The 18,254-nt window shown below is 44.7% G+C and overlaps 1 protein-coding gene across 1 annotated transcript in view; it reads left to right on the plus strand.

The window, feature by feature from the left end:
- Positions 1–10,623: 10,623 nt before the first annotated feature.
- Ube2n (ubiquitin conjugating enzyme E2 N) overlaps positions 10,624–18,254 on the plus strand; it is a 32,240-nt gene continuing 24,609 nt past the window's right edge. The window contains exon 1 of the mRNA XM_057758018.1: positions 10,624–10,846. Within this exon, the coding sequence (XP_057614001.1) occupies positions 10,817–10,846 (30 nt within the window). The 5' untranslated portion in view covers positions 10,624–10,816. The remainder of the gene's footprint in view (positions 10,847–18,254) is intronic.

Below are 18,254 nucleotides of genomic sequence, written 5' to 3' on the forward strand. Positions count from 1 at the left end.
CAGCGCGCGCGCCACAAGCCCGCAGGGTATTCTGGGAGTCGTAGTTTCCGTGGGGAAAGTAGCCCTGGTCGCAGATAGAAAGCGGGGAGGGCGGATGGGCGGGTCCCTGGGCCAGCATTTGTTCTGGCTTCTTGGGTTGCAGAAGGTGCTCAGACAACACAATCGCTACCCTCCCGTTTCTAGTAGCAGGTAGTGTTTAAAATAACAGCAAAAGCAAGTTTATGTTAATACTCAGAGAGACACTAGACTATTACCCCATGATGGATGAATTAAGTTTTCTCAGGGGAGACAAGACGTCCGAGAATTCAAATGTGGATGTTAAGAGCTGAGAGGGAGACATTCCGGGTGTGGCTTTGTTGACTAGCTTGAAGGTTAGTCAAAGCACGAGAGAGAAAACACTAAGAGAGCAGATTGGGAGTTGTCTGATAACGGTGGGAGTGAATTCCATTTTGTAGTTCTTGAGTTGGGGAGTCATCTGAGATGCCCAAGTGGTGATATAAAGCGAAGCAGACTGGAAGATTTGTTTCGAGAGGGGAGGTTGGGCTACAAAAGAATATAAAGCCGTAGGAATGAGGGCTGGGTGTGTAGCTTGGTGCTAGAGCATGCATGAGGCCCTGGGTTTGATCTCCAGCGCCACAAAAACTTAATAAATTATGGGCTGGTGTAGGAAGAAGACGTAGATAAAATGGAAGGTGGCTCCAAACTAAGCCAAGGAACTCCCAATACTTGGAGACCAAATGTAAGAGGTCATGGGGATATCTGAAAAGAGACATTCCAATAAATAAATAATAAACTCAAAACACTAGCAAATAGTTTACATTGGTGCACCTAAAAGTTTGGCCTAGAATAGTGGTGAAACCTTTGATTGATCGAAACACCACTCAGGAGGCAAAAGCAGGTGGATCTCTGTGAGTTCAAGGCCAGCCTGGTCTACATAGAGTTCTGGGACAGGCAGGGCTGTACAGCAAAAGCCTATCTAAGAAAAAAACAATAGTTTCAAATTCAGAGTCATAAAATGGCAAAATAGGCAAAAAAAATCATAGAACCAGAATGAGGTAACTGCCCTGGAAATGATGGGCAAGTTACCCAGTTTGTGATGACCTGGACTTCCTGCCGCAAAACTTTACAAAGAAGTGCCAGGTGGGTGGTACAGACCTGTGGTCTCAGTACTTAGGAGGCTGAAGCAGAAGGATTCCTGCGAGGTCAAGGGCGGTCTGAGCTAGGTAGCACGTTCCAGGCTAGCCAGGACTACACAGAGAGACCCTGCCTCCAACAGGCAACACATTTGGGTTGTCAGCGACTCTGACCATGGTCCAGATATATTAACCAAGCTAATTAATGTTTGTATAAACTAAATGTAACTAAAATAACTGGTAAGGGTGTATATCAAAATCGTCACATTGTGTCTGAAATAACTATGTTAATTGTCATGTTTTGTCTGAAATAACTATGTTAATTGTCATGTTGTGTCTGAAATAACTATGTTCTGCCCAGACAGATATTGCAATTTCACTCTAACCTTCATCTAACATTGATATGATTGTGTTGTGTGGTCTTTTTCCCTTTAACAACACTGCCTCCCTGATCTTTGGCACAAGACTGTTTCTGAGGTAGCAGCCTGCTTTTGGTCACCGGACAAAAACAAAGGACTACAATTTGTGTGGTGATCAATGACTTCCTCACCCACACTGTGGCGGTTCATCCAAAAAATTGGGTCCAGACTGAAATGTAAATGTTTTCATGCTTTTAAATTGAATGCAGACCACGAGCTATACTTTACTCCCCCTCTGAAGTTCTTACGAGCAATCCACATTGTATTTACTCTTCTGTCTTTCTTCCGTGTTGCGTGTGTTGCAGCGTGGGTGTGGGTTAACAGTATGGGCTCTCCTTTCTGATGAGTTCTCCTCGAAGCTCTCATAACTTGCTTCCATACTTTCAGTTTCAACTGAGCACGAGGAGTTGCCTGAAGCCAACGGCAATGCCGTTTACTACCAGCAGCTCTGTAAACTGTTTTTCCTTCGCCTTCATTCCATTTCCTTTTAACAGGCAATTTAATAACTGCAAATACTGTTGTCCCTGAGATGGGAAGTTTCCCATGGCCCTTCTAATCCTGGAGTCCCCTTACCCTGAGGGCGCTTAACCTTCCAGGTCTCAAAGTGGCAGACTCCTCTTGTCCTTCAGAGTATCCTTTATCCTTCTTCAGACGCACACTGGGCACCAAAATGTAGCATGTGTACCTGTGTGGATGTGGGTTCACGCGGGTCCATTAAAAGAAGACTCAGAGACACTTTAAGAATGAACTTGCCCTTTTGCAGCAGCAAAGGGGTCCAGCCTCAGTGGACTGAAGCGCTTTCCCTTTGCCCAGGGCAATTTTATTTTGCTCCATATTTACAATTAAGCCAGTTGGCTTCCATATGCTCAAAACGATCAATACAATGCCAAGTGCAAATTCTCGATTCATCAGGTACCACAGTATTCCAGATTTCCAGAACCAAGTTTTGCATAGTCTTTTGTGGAGGCCGAAAAATGCAGGCCATTTCCACCTTGTCTGATGGTCAGAGAGTTTGGAGTTTTGGCAAGTATAGTTGCCTGCACTAACTCAGGAGGTGAGTGCTTTGTTCTTTCGAAATTAAGATAAATTCACACCATCCTGATAGGCAGTTGGGATATGCAAATGTACTTCTGCTCCTTCTTTAGTAACTGTGAGGTCACCTAGGGAAGGCTATCTTCAAAATACTGACCTAGAGCACCTTGGCTACCCAGACAACAGAACGCTAATGATTTGATGTCTCAGAGTGATAAAACCATTGACTGTGTGAACTATCCTTTTGTATCATGTTAATAAAATCTTTGGTTACCTCCTCACCCCTTTATGTTGGGTATAAAAGTTGTGGAAAAATAAACACGGGTGAATTTCAGAATTTCAGTCACTGGAATGCCCTCCCAATACTTTCTATGTTTTCTCTCTTATTATGTGTCTTCATAGTCTTTTATTTCTTCAATCGCCAGGCCCCTACCCTGGTAAGAAGTATTTTTGTCGAGGTCGGTCCTTTGTATCCTTGGGAAATTCTCAGCAAGATCCACATAGGGTGACAAGAGGAGTCAGGATTAGAGCTAGGTGCAAGCACACTGGAGCTGGGCCAGGTATAGCCCAGTGGGGTTTAGGGCTAGGCACTAACACTCTGATGCTCAGCCAGGTGTAGCCCAGCTGGAATTATGCCATACTTAAAGCCTTTAGAAGCCAGGCATGGTGACATGTGATTTTAATCCCAGCACGCAGAGTCAGGGGCAGGAAGATCTCTGTGAGTTCCAGGCCAGCCTGGTCTACATAATGAGTTCCAGGTCAGTCAGAACTATATAGTGAGATCCTATCTTAAAACAAACAAATAACAACAACAACAACAAAAATCTCAGGTTTTCTACAAGTCAGACCGTCTTCTTTTCCATCTGAATAGCTACTAGGGGGTGCTGAAGGTTAGAAAGGTAGCAGTAGAGGAGTTAACAAGTGGGTTCTGGCCTTGACTTTATCAATTTAATCCAAATTAATACCCTAAATTTAAATCTGGACTCTCCCACTCCTTAACTAAATAATTTGGGTGAATTAAATTATGTGATATTTTTAAGTCTCCGTTTATTCTGTGAAAAAGGCAGACAATTATGTTGCTGCCTATTTCTAGACCCAAGAGGCAGACTAAATAATGCTCAGCACAGGGCTTGGCATTGAGTAATGGCTCAACCTCTGCTGGCTAAAGTTACACCACATGGGTACTTAGAAGAAATATGCACAGTAAATTTATGACCACCTACCCCAAGGAGTTAGATTATTTCCTATGCCCTAAAATACTTTTTAAAAAAGATTTATTTATTAATTATGTATACAGCATTTTCCCTACATATATGCTGCAGACCAGAAGAGGGCACCAGACCTCATTACAAATGGTTGTGAGCCACCATGTGGTTGCTGGGAATTGAACTCAGGACCTCTGTAAGAGCAGTCAGTGCTCTTAACCTCTGAGCCATCTCTCCAGCCCTACTTTTTCTTTTTGAATGATATGATGAATGTAATAAAATGGGGGGGGGGATTAGGGGGAGCATGCCTTTAATCCTGTACTTGGACACACAGGCAGGAGGATCTCTGAGTTCAAAGCCACCCTGGTCTAAAGATTGAGTTCCGGGACAGCCAGGGTTACACAGAGAAACCCTGCCTCAAAAGAAGAGGCAAAGGAGGAGGAGAAAAGCAAAATGAAAACAGAAATGTCTTAATCTATCTAAATATGATTTTTAGCTTGAAGTTGGTGTATGTGTTTGGACTTACAGAAAGCAGAAGACAAACCAAAACTGGGATATAATTCACGAAGGTGTTATTCAAATGAGGTACGGCTGGTGTAATAGAATTGCAGGCAGTAAATAGTATTTCTATACCTCAGGCTCAGTTGCACTAAGCACACATTCCTTTATATCCCCATAGGCCTGGAAGTATGAGAGAGGCAATTCCCAGCCCCTTTGAGAGGAGCTGGCCTTTATCCAAAGCTGTGAGCATGAGGTGACCTTGGAGGAGTGACCAGAGACAATAACTACTCTGACTTCTCCAGACTTCCTGTTCCTTACAAATGAAGACTTAGTCTTACAAAACTGCCCCTTGTTTCAGATGCTAGTAGGAGATTGAGATTGAGCCAATGTGTGTTTCTGCTACAATCTCGGACCCAACTAGACCACCCTGTTACTAGATGGATTTGACTTACTTTTTTCTCAAGACAGGGTTTCTTGGTGTAACAGCCCTGGCTGTCCAAGAACTCACTCTGTAGACCAAGCCAGCCTTGAGCTCACAGAGATTCTCCTGAATTAAAAGTGTGTACCACCATCACCACCACCGGTCTCCTTTCTTCATCTTTTTTCTCTTTCCAGTGCTGATTTTGAATTCAGGAAGTCATAACTATTAGAACGCTCTTCCAGTGAACTACATTCCCATTGAAGAAAACAAACCAAGGTTTGTCTAGTCCTTCTAGAAGTGGGCCATCTCCTGAAGGCAGTGATGCAATGAGGGATGGAGAGCACTGGGGACAGACTGGGGATGATCAGGAAGTCGGCTGAAGTGGCTGGAAAACAAAGTTGGGTGGGGCGTGCCAGGTGGGAGGAAATGACAAGAGTGTTTAGGCTGGGTGAGCTGAGTGTGCCATCAGTCACTGGCAGACCTCAGGGAATGGAACGCAGGACTTCTGGGAACCTAAAAGGGTGGTGCACAGAGACAGTCGGGAGGTTCTGCTGTTACCTGCTCCTGCCACCCTTCTTGCCAAAAGCTGAATCACCGTCCAGTGGAAGGCTCTCGAGAACACCAGTGTCTTAGAAAACAGAAAGCACCAACAAAGGCAAGTGTTGTGATGCAGAACCTCCTGGAATGTATCTCCTGTCATTCAGGACCACTGAGATAATGCCATGAGGGACTAGGGATGACCCGTGATGACTCCTCTCGCATTCCTCAGGCCCTCCCTGGGTTGCTTAACAGTTTGGCTTCTGATGTTGGAGGCAGGCCTGTAAGGCAGCAGGCATGTCTCCCTGTCTTGTTTTGTGTTGGTATTTAGCCTTTTCTTCCTCCCCACCCACGGCTTGCCTGAGTCAGCAGCCATGAACCCTTCTCTCACAGACACTTCTGTCTCGACCACCCACGAAACAGTTTCCCCAACACTGCCAGAAACAATAAGGGAACTTGTAAACAAATACTTCTTCCTGAAGACTGCTGTGGGTTGAAACAGGGCTTCTGTTGAAGGTGACGGGTAGACGAATATTTTCCAAACGAATTTTCTTTTCTTTCGTTCTTTCTCCCGTTTTTGTAAACAAAGCCTTGCTATATAGCCCAGGCTGGCCTCTAACTGCCTTCTGAATTCTAGGGTTATAGGTCTGCACCATCATTTCGGGTCTCTCACTTGTCTTTTCTGAAGCACAAGACCGTGGAAAAGCTGTTACGGTCGGCCATGTCTAGTTTTTACTTATATGAGTATTGAAGATTTCAACTCAGCTTCTCTTACTCTCGCAACAGATGCTGTTTGTTACTCACTGAGCCATCTCCCTAGATCCTCTACGGGAGGTCTTTTGATCACAGGACACCCACACTGGGACACCAGCTACTTGTCTTTATTGCTTCTCTGACACCATAGGTAAATGGTTTCCTGTCATGATGCCCCACCCCCCTCCAGAGGCCCAAAACAACTTCGAACAGCTCAGGAACCTAAACCTCCTTCTCTCCTCCTTTTTTCCTCTTTTGAGGCAGGATCTTGCTCTGTACACACCGACTATGTAAGCCAAGTTGGCTTGAAATTCAAAACAATCCTCCTGTCTCAGCCTCCTATTTTAGAATTACACGTGAACACCATCACCTCTGGCAACCTTCTGTCTTTTTAAATCGTGTCAGATGCTTTGTAATTGAAGCGTCTATACAGGTAATACAGTGCACAGAGGGGGATGCTGGATGTCTGTTGTGGCATATCTAACTCTTTTGGTTTTTTGAGTTGCTCGCCAACCAGCTCCCAAATAAATCATGGAAGCGTATTATTATTAGCTACGAATGCCCTGCCTTAGCTTGGCTTGTTTCTCGCCAGTTCTGCTTACCTTACATTCTCCTGTCTACCTTTTCCCTCCGGGCTTTTATCTTTCTTCCTTCTCTATGTCTTACTTTCCTTCTTACTCCATGGCTGACTGGGTGGCTGGCCCCTGACGTACTCCTCTCCCTGTTCTCTTGTTCCTTTTCTTTCTCTCTCCCAGATTTCTCCTTCTATTTATTCTCTCTGCCTGGAATCCAATAAAGAGGGCATTCTTGGGGAATTCAAGGATGACCCATATGTCTCTGTCTGTCTGTCTCTGTGTGTTTAAATCTTTAGGCCCATTTCCCAGCTCGTGAACCGTATTGTAGCCAATAGTACACATGTACGGATGTGTTACAACCCAGCATAAAACATTTCTCATATTCTTCCTCGATTTTCTGTGCTCATATTCTGAGTTTTCCTTATTGCATTTTCTCTTCTTCCTCATAGTAAAGGGCTGCTTTACAGGCTATTTCATGTCCCACAGACTCTAGTGCACCATTTAGGACAGCAATTCTCAACTTGTGGGTCATTCGACCCTGCCAAAGGATTGCCTAAGACCATCGGAAAACACAGATATTTACATTGTGGTTCATATCAATAGCAAAATTGCACTTATGAAGTAGTGATGGAAATAATTTGAAGGCTGGGGGCCGCCACTGATTTAGAAGCTCCTTTAAGATTTTAACAACCTCCTTGAATTGTAAGGCAGTTAATGCTTCTCTGTGCTCCAATAGCGCCTTGGGAAAACCTGTTACAGCTTAACACATTAGACTGCAATCGCTGTCTTTCCTACAATGGACTCTTAAGTGCAGCAGGGAGTGATCCACCTCTTCTGCAGTCTTTTACTGTAACCCTCACCGAGCTGTGTCAATCCCGCATGCTTTCATCATCCCCTGTTTGTGTTGTAGAATATTTGTGGTGATTATTTTGTTTATGATCTAACAAATAAAGCTTGCCTGAGGATCAGAGCGCAGAGCTCGCCACGCTAGCTAGCCAGAGAGGCCAGGCAGTGGTGGCGCACACCTTTAATCCCAGAACTCGGGAGACAGGGAGATGGATCTCTGGGCTACGCGAAATTGGAAATTGATCCAGTCTGAAAGAGAAACATCTCACACAGAGGTGATCCCAGCATTAGGGAGATGGAAACAGGAGAAATGAGACTGGGCAGTGAGAGGAGACAGGAGCTCAGTGCAGTCAGTCTGAGGACAGGATCACCCCTTTGGTCCGAGCATTGGTGGAGGTAAGAACTCTCTAGTGACTGGCTGCTCTTTGTCTCTGGTCCTTCAGCTTTCACCCCATAACTGACTCCAACTTTTTATTATTAATACCAGGTAGAATTCATGTTACAAATTATTATTTTAGGATGTGTTTCATTTGTTTATGCTGTGAATCATTTGTTTTAATATTTGTTTTTTTTTAAATGTTTTTTAGGTTTACTTAACTTTATTTCATGAGCATTGGTGTGAAGGTGTCAGATCCCCTGCAACTGGATCTTCACTTCAGACAGTTGTGGGTGCTGGGAATTTGAACCTGGGTCCTCTGGAAGAGCAGTCAGTGCTCTTAACCACTGAGCTATCTCTCCAGTCCCCTGATATTTGTTTTAGTAAAGATATGTTGCATTCTTTTTTGTTGTTTTGTTTTGTTATTTGAGAGAGGGTTTCTCAGTAACTATGGAGCCAGTCCTGAAACTCGCTCTGTAGACCAGCCTAGATTCAGAGATCTGCCAGCCTGCCTTTGCCTCCCGAGTGCTGGGATTAAAGTCATGCGCCACCCACCGCCTGGCATGTGTTGCATTCTTTTATGTTGCATTTGTTTAACTCTATGAAGTAGTGATTCTTTGCCTGTCTAAAACACCTGATGGTCTACTAAAGACCTAAATGGTCAATATCAAGGCAGGAGAAAGGACAGGCGGGACTGGCAGGCAGAGAGTATAGCTAGAAAGAGAAGGAATAGACAAGTGGAGGAAGACGCTAGGGCCCAGCCAAGGAGTAAGAGTGAAAGGAAGATATACAGAAGGAAGAAAAGGAAAAGGACTAGAGGCAAAAGGTAGATGGGATAATTTAAGGAAAGCTGGCTAGAAATGAGCCAAGCTAAGGCCGGGCCTTTATAAGAAAGAAAAAGCTTCCTTCTGTGATTTATTTGGGAGGTGGAGGCTGACCCCCACAAAAAGCCAAAAGAGTAAGCCAGGCGGTGGTGGTGCACACCTTTAATCCCAGCACTTGGGAGGCAGAGGCAGGTGGATCTCTGTGAGTTCGAGGCCAGCCTGGTCTACAAGAGCTAGTTCCAGGACAGGCACCAAAAACTACAGAGAAACCCTGTCTCGAAAATCAAAAAAATAAAATAAAACAAAACAAAACCAGAATGTACCGCCTGCCTGTATTACGTGAGAGAATGGTACTATTCCTGTATTGCGGCGCCTGCACTACAGGATCATTCATGAGCCAGGCAAGGGCCTGGAGATTTAAACACACAAAGAAACACAGAGACTCGTCCTTCAAACAAGAATGCCCCCTTTAGTGTGTCCAGGGGCAGCTTATACAGGGATCCTTAATGCCCCAGCCAAAGGCACCAGAAACCACTCCCCTGCCATCAGGAACTCCTGAGGGTCTCGTGCACAGAGCAGCGGCAAGCATAAGAAGTTGTTTACAATCAATTCAGGATCTGGGGGTTCACAGCTCCCAACACCAGAAGGTAAAACAACAACCGGTGTATGCTCCTGCACTGGGAGCCATTCTTAGGTAAGGCCTGTGTTTGTTAAGACTTGCTGGGAAAGTAGCTGCACCGTTTTGCTATAATCTTAGGAAAAACCCCCATCTACACCGCATGTTAAAATGGAAGCAGCAACATCTCGAGTGTCGTGAACAGGGTTGGAGAAATGGCTCCATTTGTCGCTCTGGCACGGTGGTATCCTTGGATGTGGACCCTGAAGGCACCAGACAGTGTTGGTTAGTGTTGTCAACTTGATAGAATGTAGAAAACAGTAGGACAAGGGCCTCTGGGCATCCCTGTGGAGGGTTGTCTTAACTGATTTATGGACAGCTATTTTAATTGCGGATGTGACCTGGGCTGTCCAAACAGAAAGGTGAGTACTAGCATGTAAAACTCCTGATTGTGCCTGCTGCTGCGACTATTCCCTTATAACGGGCTGTGGCCTGTACTTTTGAGCTGAAATGAACCCTTTTTTCCTTTAAATTGCCCTCGTGGGGTACTTTGTCATAGCAAAAGGAAATGAAAACACCCAACAATCTCTCTTGGGACACCTACACTTTTAGGGCCTTCACTCGATAGATAGTACAACTCCTTTAGGGATTACAGAATGCTCGGATCCTCTAGGTGGATCATTCTAGTTAGGAAATAAGTCTCGAGTGCTAGGCTCAGCCCTAAGTGGTGCCATAGACCTACAATCCCAGCACGCAGCGGGCAGAAGCAGAAGAATCACGGGTTCAAAGGCAGCTGAAGTGGTATAGTAAAGAGAGCTCCAGGCCAGACTGGGTTCCGTAGCGAACCCTTTCGCCGAAAAGTCAATAAACCCAAAGGATAAAAATCCTGCTAGGCCCAGGCATTTAGAGACATTCCTTTCGCCTCTTCCTCTTTTTTTGGGGTGGGGGTGGGGCCAGACAGGCCACCCCCCCCCTTTAAATGTGAAATTTAAACGTTTAGAATTACTTGTCAGGGCCTTGATAATTAGCGAATTTCCCAGTTAGAAGCTTTGCCATCGAGTTCCGGTCCGCTCCTCGCTTGGAACGTGCGCGCGTTGACCCGAACCGCGGTTACGCGCTGCGGCGACATTAAATGAACAAACGGAACGAAAGAATGAATGGGCTGCGTCGGGGGCCGGGTCTTTGTGACGTTGCCCACCGGCGCAGGCGTGGTCGGCCGCACGTAGCCGCTCGTGGACGCCGGACGCGCAGTCTCGCGCAGATTCCGCCGCGGGCGAAGAAGCAGCTCGGCGCCGCCTCCCCCAAGTCCCTGCCCCGCCGCGAGCGTCACTTCCGCCACCCCCGGCTGGGGTTGGGGCGGGGAGTGCGGGGGAGGGGGCCAGCAGGTCGGAGGGAAGGCCGCCCGAAGCCCGCGCCCAAGCAGGGACTACATTTCCCGAGGGGCCTCGGCGGAGGCAGCAGCAGCGGCGGCGGCGGGCGCGGCGACGTCCCCCGGAAGTGGAGCCCGGGACTTCCACTCGTGCGTGAGGCGAGCGGAGCCGGAGACAAGAGCAGAGGCCGAACTCGGGTTCTGACAAGATGGCCGGGCTGCCTCGCAGGATCATCAAGGTAACCGCCCAGGCGGACTTCGGGCCTCTCGCTCGGCTCCCCTCCGCCAGCGCCCCGGGCCGCGCGGCCATCTGCTTGCCTCGGCAGCCGCCGATAGGCCCGAGGCATCGCGGAGAAGGGTCTGGCCTCGGCGGCGAGGAAGTCGGGCGCTGAGGAGGGGGCGCTGGGGAGACTTCCGGCCGCCGCTGAACGCCGGACACCGGGGGCTCCGGGGCCGTGGGGCCGCGGCTGGGGAGGGGAAGCCCGGCCCGGTGCCGGGGGGGGAGGGCGGGGCTGCGGGCTCCAGGGCTGGCGCGGGACCGGCCGCGGGCCTCGGTAGGCTTTCTTCATCCGCGGGCGGGAATCGCGGCGTGGCCTGGGCTTCGGAGCGCGGGTTGTGGCCCGGGCCGTCCACTCCGCCGCGGAGCCACGGTTCTCATCGGCGGCCGTCCTGGGTGCAGAATGAATGAACCGGCCCCGGGAGCCGGGCGGGGCCGCTGGCGAGAGGCGGCTCCGGGAGAAGGGCCGTGCGCCCTGCCGCCTACCGCACATGTTATCCCCGGCTGCCCGCACTCAGCGCCGCTGGGGGCTTGGCGCCCGGTCGCCCTGGCTTCCGCGTTCGCTTCCCGTGTCTTTCTGCTGGTGATCACCGCGAAGTGATTTCACTCCGGTTGGCAAACTCTTTGTGCCAAGTGTTTTCTATTCCGAGGCGCTAGTTTCATCCACGGTTTTTGGAGGGCCTCGGTTACGGGGATGATGATGAGCGAAATAGTTTGCCTTCGCCGTGTTCCTGCGCCTTAAATATTAAACGGTTCCGTGGCTCTTGAGGAATACTGTGTTTTGATAAGTACGTCTGGAGCCGTGAAAAGAGTCGTATCTTGATTTTTCTGAAGTCTTTACATCACCCCGTTGAGTCTTCAGAAGCGATAGGTATTACAGTCCAAGAAGACTAAATCTTAAATGTTTGAGGGGCATTTTTTTTAAACGAAGGATATTAAAAATCTGCACCGCTCAGTGTGCCAGTGAGTTGCCCAAATTGAAGCTTCGTTTTGCTTGCTGTAATCTAGTGAGCATGTATTATAGCAGCGTTCACTCTTGAAAGTTTAAGGCGAGATTTGTACTACTTGAATCGACGGCCTTTTTGGAGGATGTGATGCACTGTGTAGGCCGTCCGGCAGTCACAACTGTGTGTGAGTCTGACAGAAGGTGCTTGAATTAGAAAAAGAAGACCATTTGTGAGACAAAAGTCCTTAGGAAGAAAGAATAAGTTGTGAGCACTGGAGTCTTAACGGAGACTTTTACCTCTATATTATGAATCTCGGGGTTTTTCCAAGTAGATTGTAATTGTTAGGTCGTGCATGGGGGGAGATCCTGACTGTCGTTAAATTCTGATAGACACATGGCCACTAGTGAGCGTGTTAATCAGGATTCCATTTGAAAAATGATTGCTGAGTCGGGTGGCGGCGGTGCGTGCCTTTAATCCCAGCACTCGGGAGGCAGAGGCAGGCAGATCTCTGAGTTCAAGGCCAGCCTGGTGTACAAAAGCTAGTTCCAGGACATGCTCCAAAGCTACAGAGAAACCCTGTTTTGAAAAACCAAAAAAAAAAAAAAAGGAAAAACGACTGCTCTTCCCACCACAGACCATCGAGTATGGATTGATAATGACTATAATCCTCAAAAATGTACAGTAAACCTAATAGTTGATGTTACTTTTCACTTTTGTTTGATTCTGAAGGTTAATATTCTGCAGTAATATGAAAGTCTTGGATGAGAAAATGAATTCTGTGGAATATTAGTTATGAATTTACAGAAATGTCTTAAAGTAGAAAGTTGAAATGCTCATAGTTCATTTGGTACACAATGCTTATGTATATATTCAGTGTTGACATTTGCTATTTTAAAACAAGGTAGTGGTAAACTCGTGCTGTAATATAATCTTTACAGTATTTCGTTGCAGGCGCCTTTAACTTATTCAGTATTAATTGACTTTAGTACTTTTAGCTGTAAAGAACTTTTTTTCAATCACTGGGGCAGATTAAGAGATTAGAATATTTTTTAGTATCCATTTTTGTATTATGTAGGTTCTGCAATAAGGAAAAAAAATTCTAGATGGATTGAAAATAGTCAGGGCTTTGTACATGCTCTGCAAATGCCTTACCACCAAGCAAACACCCCAAGCAGAAAACATATTTACATTAAAGTTTATTTGGAAAAGTAACTTTTGGACTGGAGGTAGCTCAGGTAGAATGCTTGCAAGCCTATTGCGTTCCATCCTTAACACTGCACATAAACCAGTCATGGTATTTCTTCGTTTGTTTTTGTTCTTTTGGTGCAGTGGTTCCTCTATAGCCCTGTCGGCCTGGAACTCAAACTGATTTGTCTGTGACTTTAAAGGTGTGTGCCACCACACCTGTCTGTCATGGTGGTTAATACTTCAGATCCAGTGGATAGAGGCAGGAGGGTTTGGCTGCTTAAGGGGTTGAGATCAGCCCAGGATATATGAGACCTTGTTTCAAACAGGTTACTACTGTACAGGGGTTTATGTGACTAGAACAGTGGGAAAGGGTAGCTGAGGCTTTAGGCCATACTTTCTTCTATTGGATTAGTATTGTATTTCTTGGTAGCCTTTGGCTTTCAAAGGGTAAGGTTTATTAATGCTAATAAATAGCCTTTTTTTTTTTAAAAAAAAAGACAGTACCTCTTCGTGTAACTCCTCTTGGTCTCAGACTCAAGAGATCTCCCTGCATCTGCCTTCTTGTTGTGGAATTAAAAGTATAAACTATACCTGGCAGTATTACTATTCTTATCTCACAAATGCTAAGTAGTTTGATTTAGACACTTTGCTTTGGGCAGTTATTAATATATATTTGTATGTTTCTAAAGCCACTGATCCTTGATGACATTTTGTGAACTAGATAACATATTTCACAGCCTAGTGATTAAAATGACTTTCCTATGGTCTTAAAATTGGAAGTGTGACCTTCTTGTCTCTCTTTTGGAAATGACAAAGAATGTACAGATACCTTGATGGCAATAAGGTGCAAGATAATCTCTCCTTTGCTTTAGACAGGGTCTCACTGTGTAGCCTTTGTTGGTCTCAAAGTGCTCTTTTCTCATAAATCCTGTCCTAAGAGAGGTCTACCTTAGTTTTAATTGTCTTGTTTCTATGTCCACATAGTCCCCTCTTTTCTGCTGTATGGCACTTAGCACTTCTTAAAGTTGTATTATAACTTGGGGTGATTCTAGCATTGCTGCTTAATATCAAGGTATATATATGATAAGACACTGCAATACTAATTGATATATTGAATGAGATTTATTTGGAAAATGTTTTAGAGGAGCTGTGATGGTATAATTTGATGTTGTTGCTATGTTAGTAGTGTTCATTTGAACCAGCAGTGTCTGAAAAGATATATATGTGCACATATATACATACACACATATATATGTGTACTTATATATATTCTTTTTTCTTTGTACCCAAGATTTCATATTAAACCAACTGGCCTTAGACTTCATTTTTTTTTTTTTAAGCTGAGGATGTCCTTGAACTCCTGATCTTCCTGCCTCCAAATGTACCACTGCACCTAGTTTTCTGTGGTGCTTCTATGCTAGACAAGCCCTCTTACCAATTGACCTCTCTTTTGTGTTCCACACCCAGTTCATCAAAAAACAAGAGTAAGACCAAACAGGTGAAAAGCTCTAAAGTGTCCAGAGAGACGGTTAAAATTCACCCATCTACCTTTCAGGTTTTCAGTTCTTCACTACAGACACTTGTGTCCTGTCAGAAAGACCACAGTAGTTCAGTTCACGGGTGTTCTGCTTCTTCCTCTACTCATGCAAATGCTTGATATCCTCTCCACCCACCTGGTCAACAATTTAGCTTCAAGTTGATTCAGTCTTTATAGATCTGCCTGTAGGATTTTAACTACTTGCTTGTTGATAGCTTTTTAAACTGTGCTCTCCAATATTAATAGTTTTGTTTATATGGCATTTTTTGTGGGTGATACTGGGTATTGGTAGTTGGTTTTTTTAGCTATTAATCTCTACTCCCACCCCCTTGGTGCTCTCCAACAAAGTCTTGCCCAACTATCCTGAACTGTCCTCAAACTTGAGATCTTGCTTCAGCCTCCAGAATGCTGGGATTCTAGGATCTAGACCACCACATCATTTGTTATTAGGATGTCTCAATTTAAAGCTAACAAAGGCCACTCAAAAGTATTCCTAAAGTGAGAGATTTATCTCACCCTTTTATCATAAAGAAAAACTGGCTATATCGGGAACAGATAAATCTGTTTCAGCTTTATGTTACACTGATAGGATACTCTTATCTTAAAAATCTTAATTTTTAGTAGGGTGTGGTGGTGCATGCCTTTAATCTCAGCACTCAGGAGGTAGAGGCTTATGGATCTCTGAGTTTTGGGCCAGTCTGATCTATAGAACAAATTCCAGGACAGCCAGTGCTACACAGAGAACCCCTGTCTTGAACTGCCCCCCCCTTTTTTTTAAGTAAGCGTGTGTGTATGTATTTGCTTGTGTTTACATGGACCGTGGCACATTGAGAAGCTCAGAGGACTGTTTATGGGAGTTGGTTCTCCTACCATGAGTTCTGTCTTGGGATAGAACTCAGGTTGGCAGGTTTATGCTTTTACTCACTGAGCCATCTCTGATCCCATTTGTTTTTGAGACTAGGTTGGTCTTGACTTGAATTTGATGTCTTGCATCAGCTTCCAGAGTGTTGGGATCGTGAGTATGCTTGGAACATCCAGAGTGACATTCTTTTGTCTTTTAAAAATTAGTCATGGGTGACAAAGTACTGTGGTAAAATGGTAGCTAATTTAAGGAGTTGACTTACTTGATTAAAATCTAGTAAGCTGGTGATGTGGTTGCTTGCCTAGCATGTAAACGCCCTGGGTTTGGTGGCCTATGGGGTGTAGTTTGAGCACTCAGGATGTAGATGCCACAAGATCCTGAACTTGAAAGGTTATCCTCTTCCAATTGCATTTCATCCAGCTTGGAATACATAAGGCTATCTCAAAACCAACCTGTCAAACAGCCAAGCTATAGGTTTAGCAAGCCAGTTTCTTGAGATTAGCTATTCTTTTTCCCAGTTCTGCTTTCCTGTTTGGTGAGTGTTCTGCTTCTCTTCTCTTCCTTTTTTTTCTTACTGTCTTTTATTTCTTCTTGAGTCAGGGCCTTGCAGTGTGTCCCAGGATGGTTTCTTCCTTGTGATCCTCTGTTTCAGCCTCCTAAGTGTTGATATTATGGAGGTATGTCCTTCCCAGACACATTCTTGATTTTTATTTTTTAGTCCTGCAGCACTATGTAGTTTAGCCTCACTTTGCACATTTTATACTTGAGCTCCTACTGCTGATCCATAGCCAGTCCCTAAAGTACTTTGAAACGTTGACTTCAGCATCTAATTACTGATACATCTTGGTTTAAAAAAGAAAATTGGCTGTTCAGCTTTGCAAGCTGTCCTTTAATTTTCAGTGCTATCATTTGTCTCTTTGTCAGTTTGGTTAATTTTAGACAAATCAATTTGTATTCTTAGTCTTTACAGATTTAGGGATTACAGCTATTGTAGCTAAGAAAACTTAAGCTGGTAAGACTCCTTGGGCACATTTCATTCTCTCATAACTGATTTGTCTTTCTGTCCTCTCCTGGAAAGTTGTATGGAATAAGGTAGAGAGAAAGCAGTGGTCCAGTATGCGTGATTGTTGTGGAACATCTTAAAAGCTTTAGGGTTAGGATTTGTTGAAAATCATTACTGTTTGGTCACCACGTTCAGAGTGAACATTAATCACTGTTGAGCAGCCAGAAATAGTGATATGTCACTGCTATGCCTTCCAGGAGGCTGAGGTAGGAAGATAGTGAGTTTGAGTACTACCTTGGCTGTATAAGGGATGTATGGGAAGGTGGCTCAGTGGGTACGGTATTTGTTTAATGTGTGAGGCCCTGTATTTGATCTCTGTTTAGTACTACAAAACACTCTTTGGCAGGCAAAGCTTTGTCAGTTTTTAGATTGTTAAATTCAGATTTAGTCTGTGGATAATGTTCAATAGAGAGTTGTAGTATATAGTGACTTTTTCTTTTAGATATGGTCTTATACTCTAGCCCAGGGTATTGTTTTCTTTTCCTGTTGCCGTGTTTAAAAATTTCACAAAAATGCTTCATGGTGGTGGCTCACGCCTTTAATCTCAGCACTTGGGAGGCAGAGGCAGGCAGATCTCTGTGAGTTCAAGGACAGTTAAGGCTACACAGAAAAACCCTGTCTCAAAAAACCAGATCAAAAATCAAAAACCCCCATAAAACTTAAGGAAAGAGAAAGGTTTCTTCTTTTTTTTAAATTATTTTATTTGTACAGGTGTTTTCCTATGTGTATGTCTGCACACCATGTGTTTTGTCTGTATGTATGTTTGGTGTCCATGGAAGCTGGAAGAGGGCATCAGATCCTCTGGAACTGGAGTTAAGCATGATTTTGAGCTGCCACGTGGGAATTGAACCCAGGTCTCTGGAAGAGCAGCCAGTGCTCTTAACCACTGAGACATTTCTCCAGCCCAAGAAAGGGTTTATTTCCCCTCACAGTTCAAGAGTACATTTCATCCTGGTAGGGAAGCTAAAGGCAGGAGTTTGAGGTCCCTGGTCAAGTTGTATGTGCACAGGAAGCCAAGAGCAGTGAATGTTCATGTTCTGTTAATATCCCGTCCTTACACAGCCCAGAAATCAAGCAAGCCCTTTCTTTAGGGTGAGTCTTCTCAACCAAATTAAACAAATCAAGGTAATACTTCATAGGAATGCCCATGTGCTAACTTAATCCAAATAATCTCTTGTAGGTATAGCCTAGAGGTTTGTCTTCTAGGTGATACCAGATACTGTTGTAGTGATAATATTTATTTGTCATAATCATGCTGTCCCAGAACTTACTGTGTAGCTGGCCTTGAACTCTACAGCCCTCCAGTGTCAACCTCTCAAATAATGGAATTATAGGCATGAGACACCATACCCAAAATTGTGGCAACTATTTTTTTAAAGATTTATTTATTATGCGTACAATGTTCTGCAGATATGTATACTCCAGAAAAGAGCACCAGATCTCATAGATGATTGTGAGTCACCATGTGGTTGCTGGGAATTGAGCTCAGGACTTCTGGAAAAGCAGCCAGAACCTCTTAGACATCTTAACCTTTGAGACATCTTTCCAGTCCAGTGGCAACTATTCTTGAAATGAGGTTGACCATACAGTTTTTTATTCTATATAATAGTGGTATCTTACTGGTAATGAACTAGTCATTGTTCTAAGCACACAGTATATACATTAATTTAATTCCAGCAATAATTCTGTGACTGTGTTATCCCTTTTTATAGATAACTGTCCTGCACAGGGGGTTCAGGGATTTATGGAGTATTAATTTAAACCTAAGTGGTT

Source organism: Chionomys nivalis, chromosome 25, assembly GCF_950005125.1.
Source record: "Chionomys nivalis chromosome 25, mChiNiv1.1, whole genome shotgun sequence".
Taxonomy (NCBI): Eukaryota; Metazoa; Chordata; class Mammalia; order Rodentia; family Cricetidae; genus Chionomys; species Chionomys nivalis.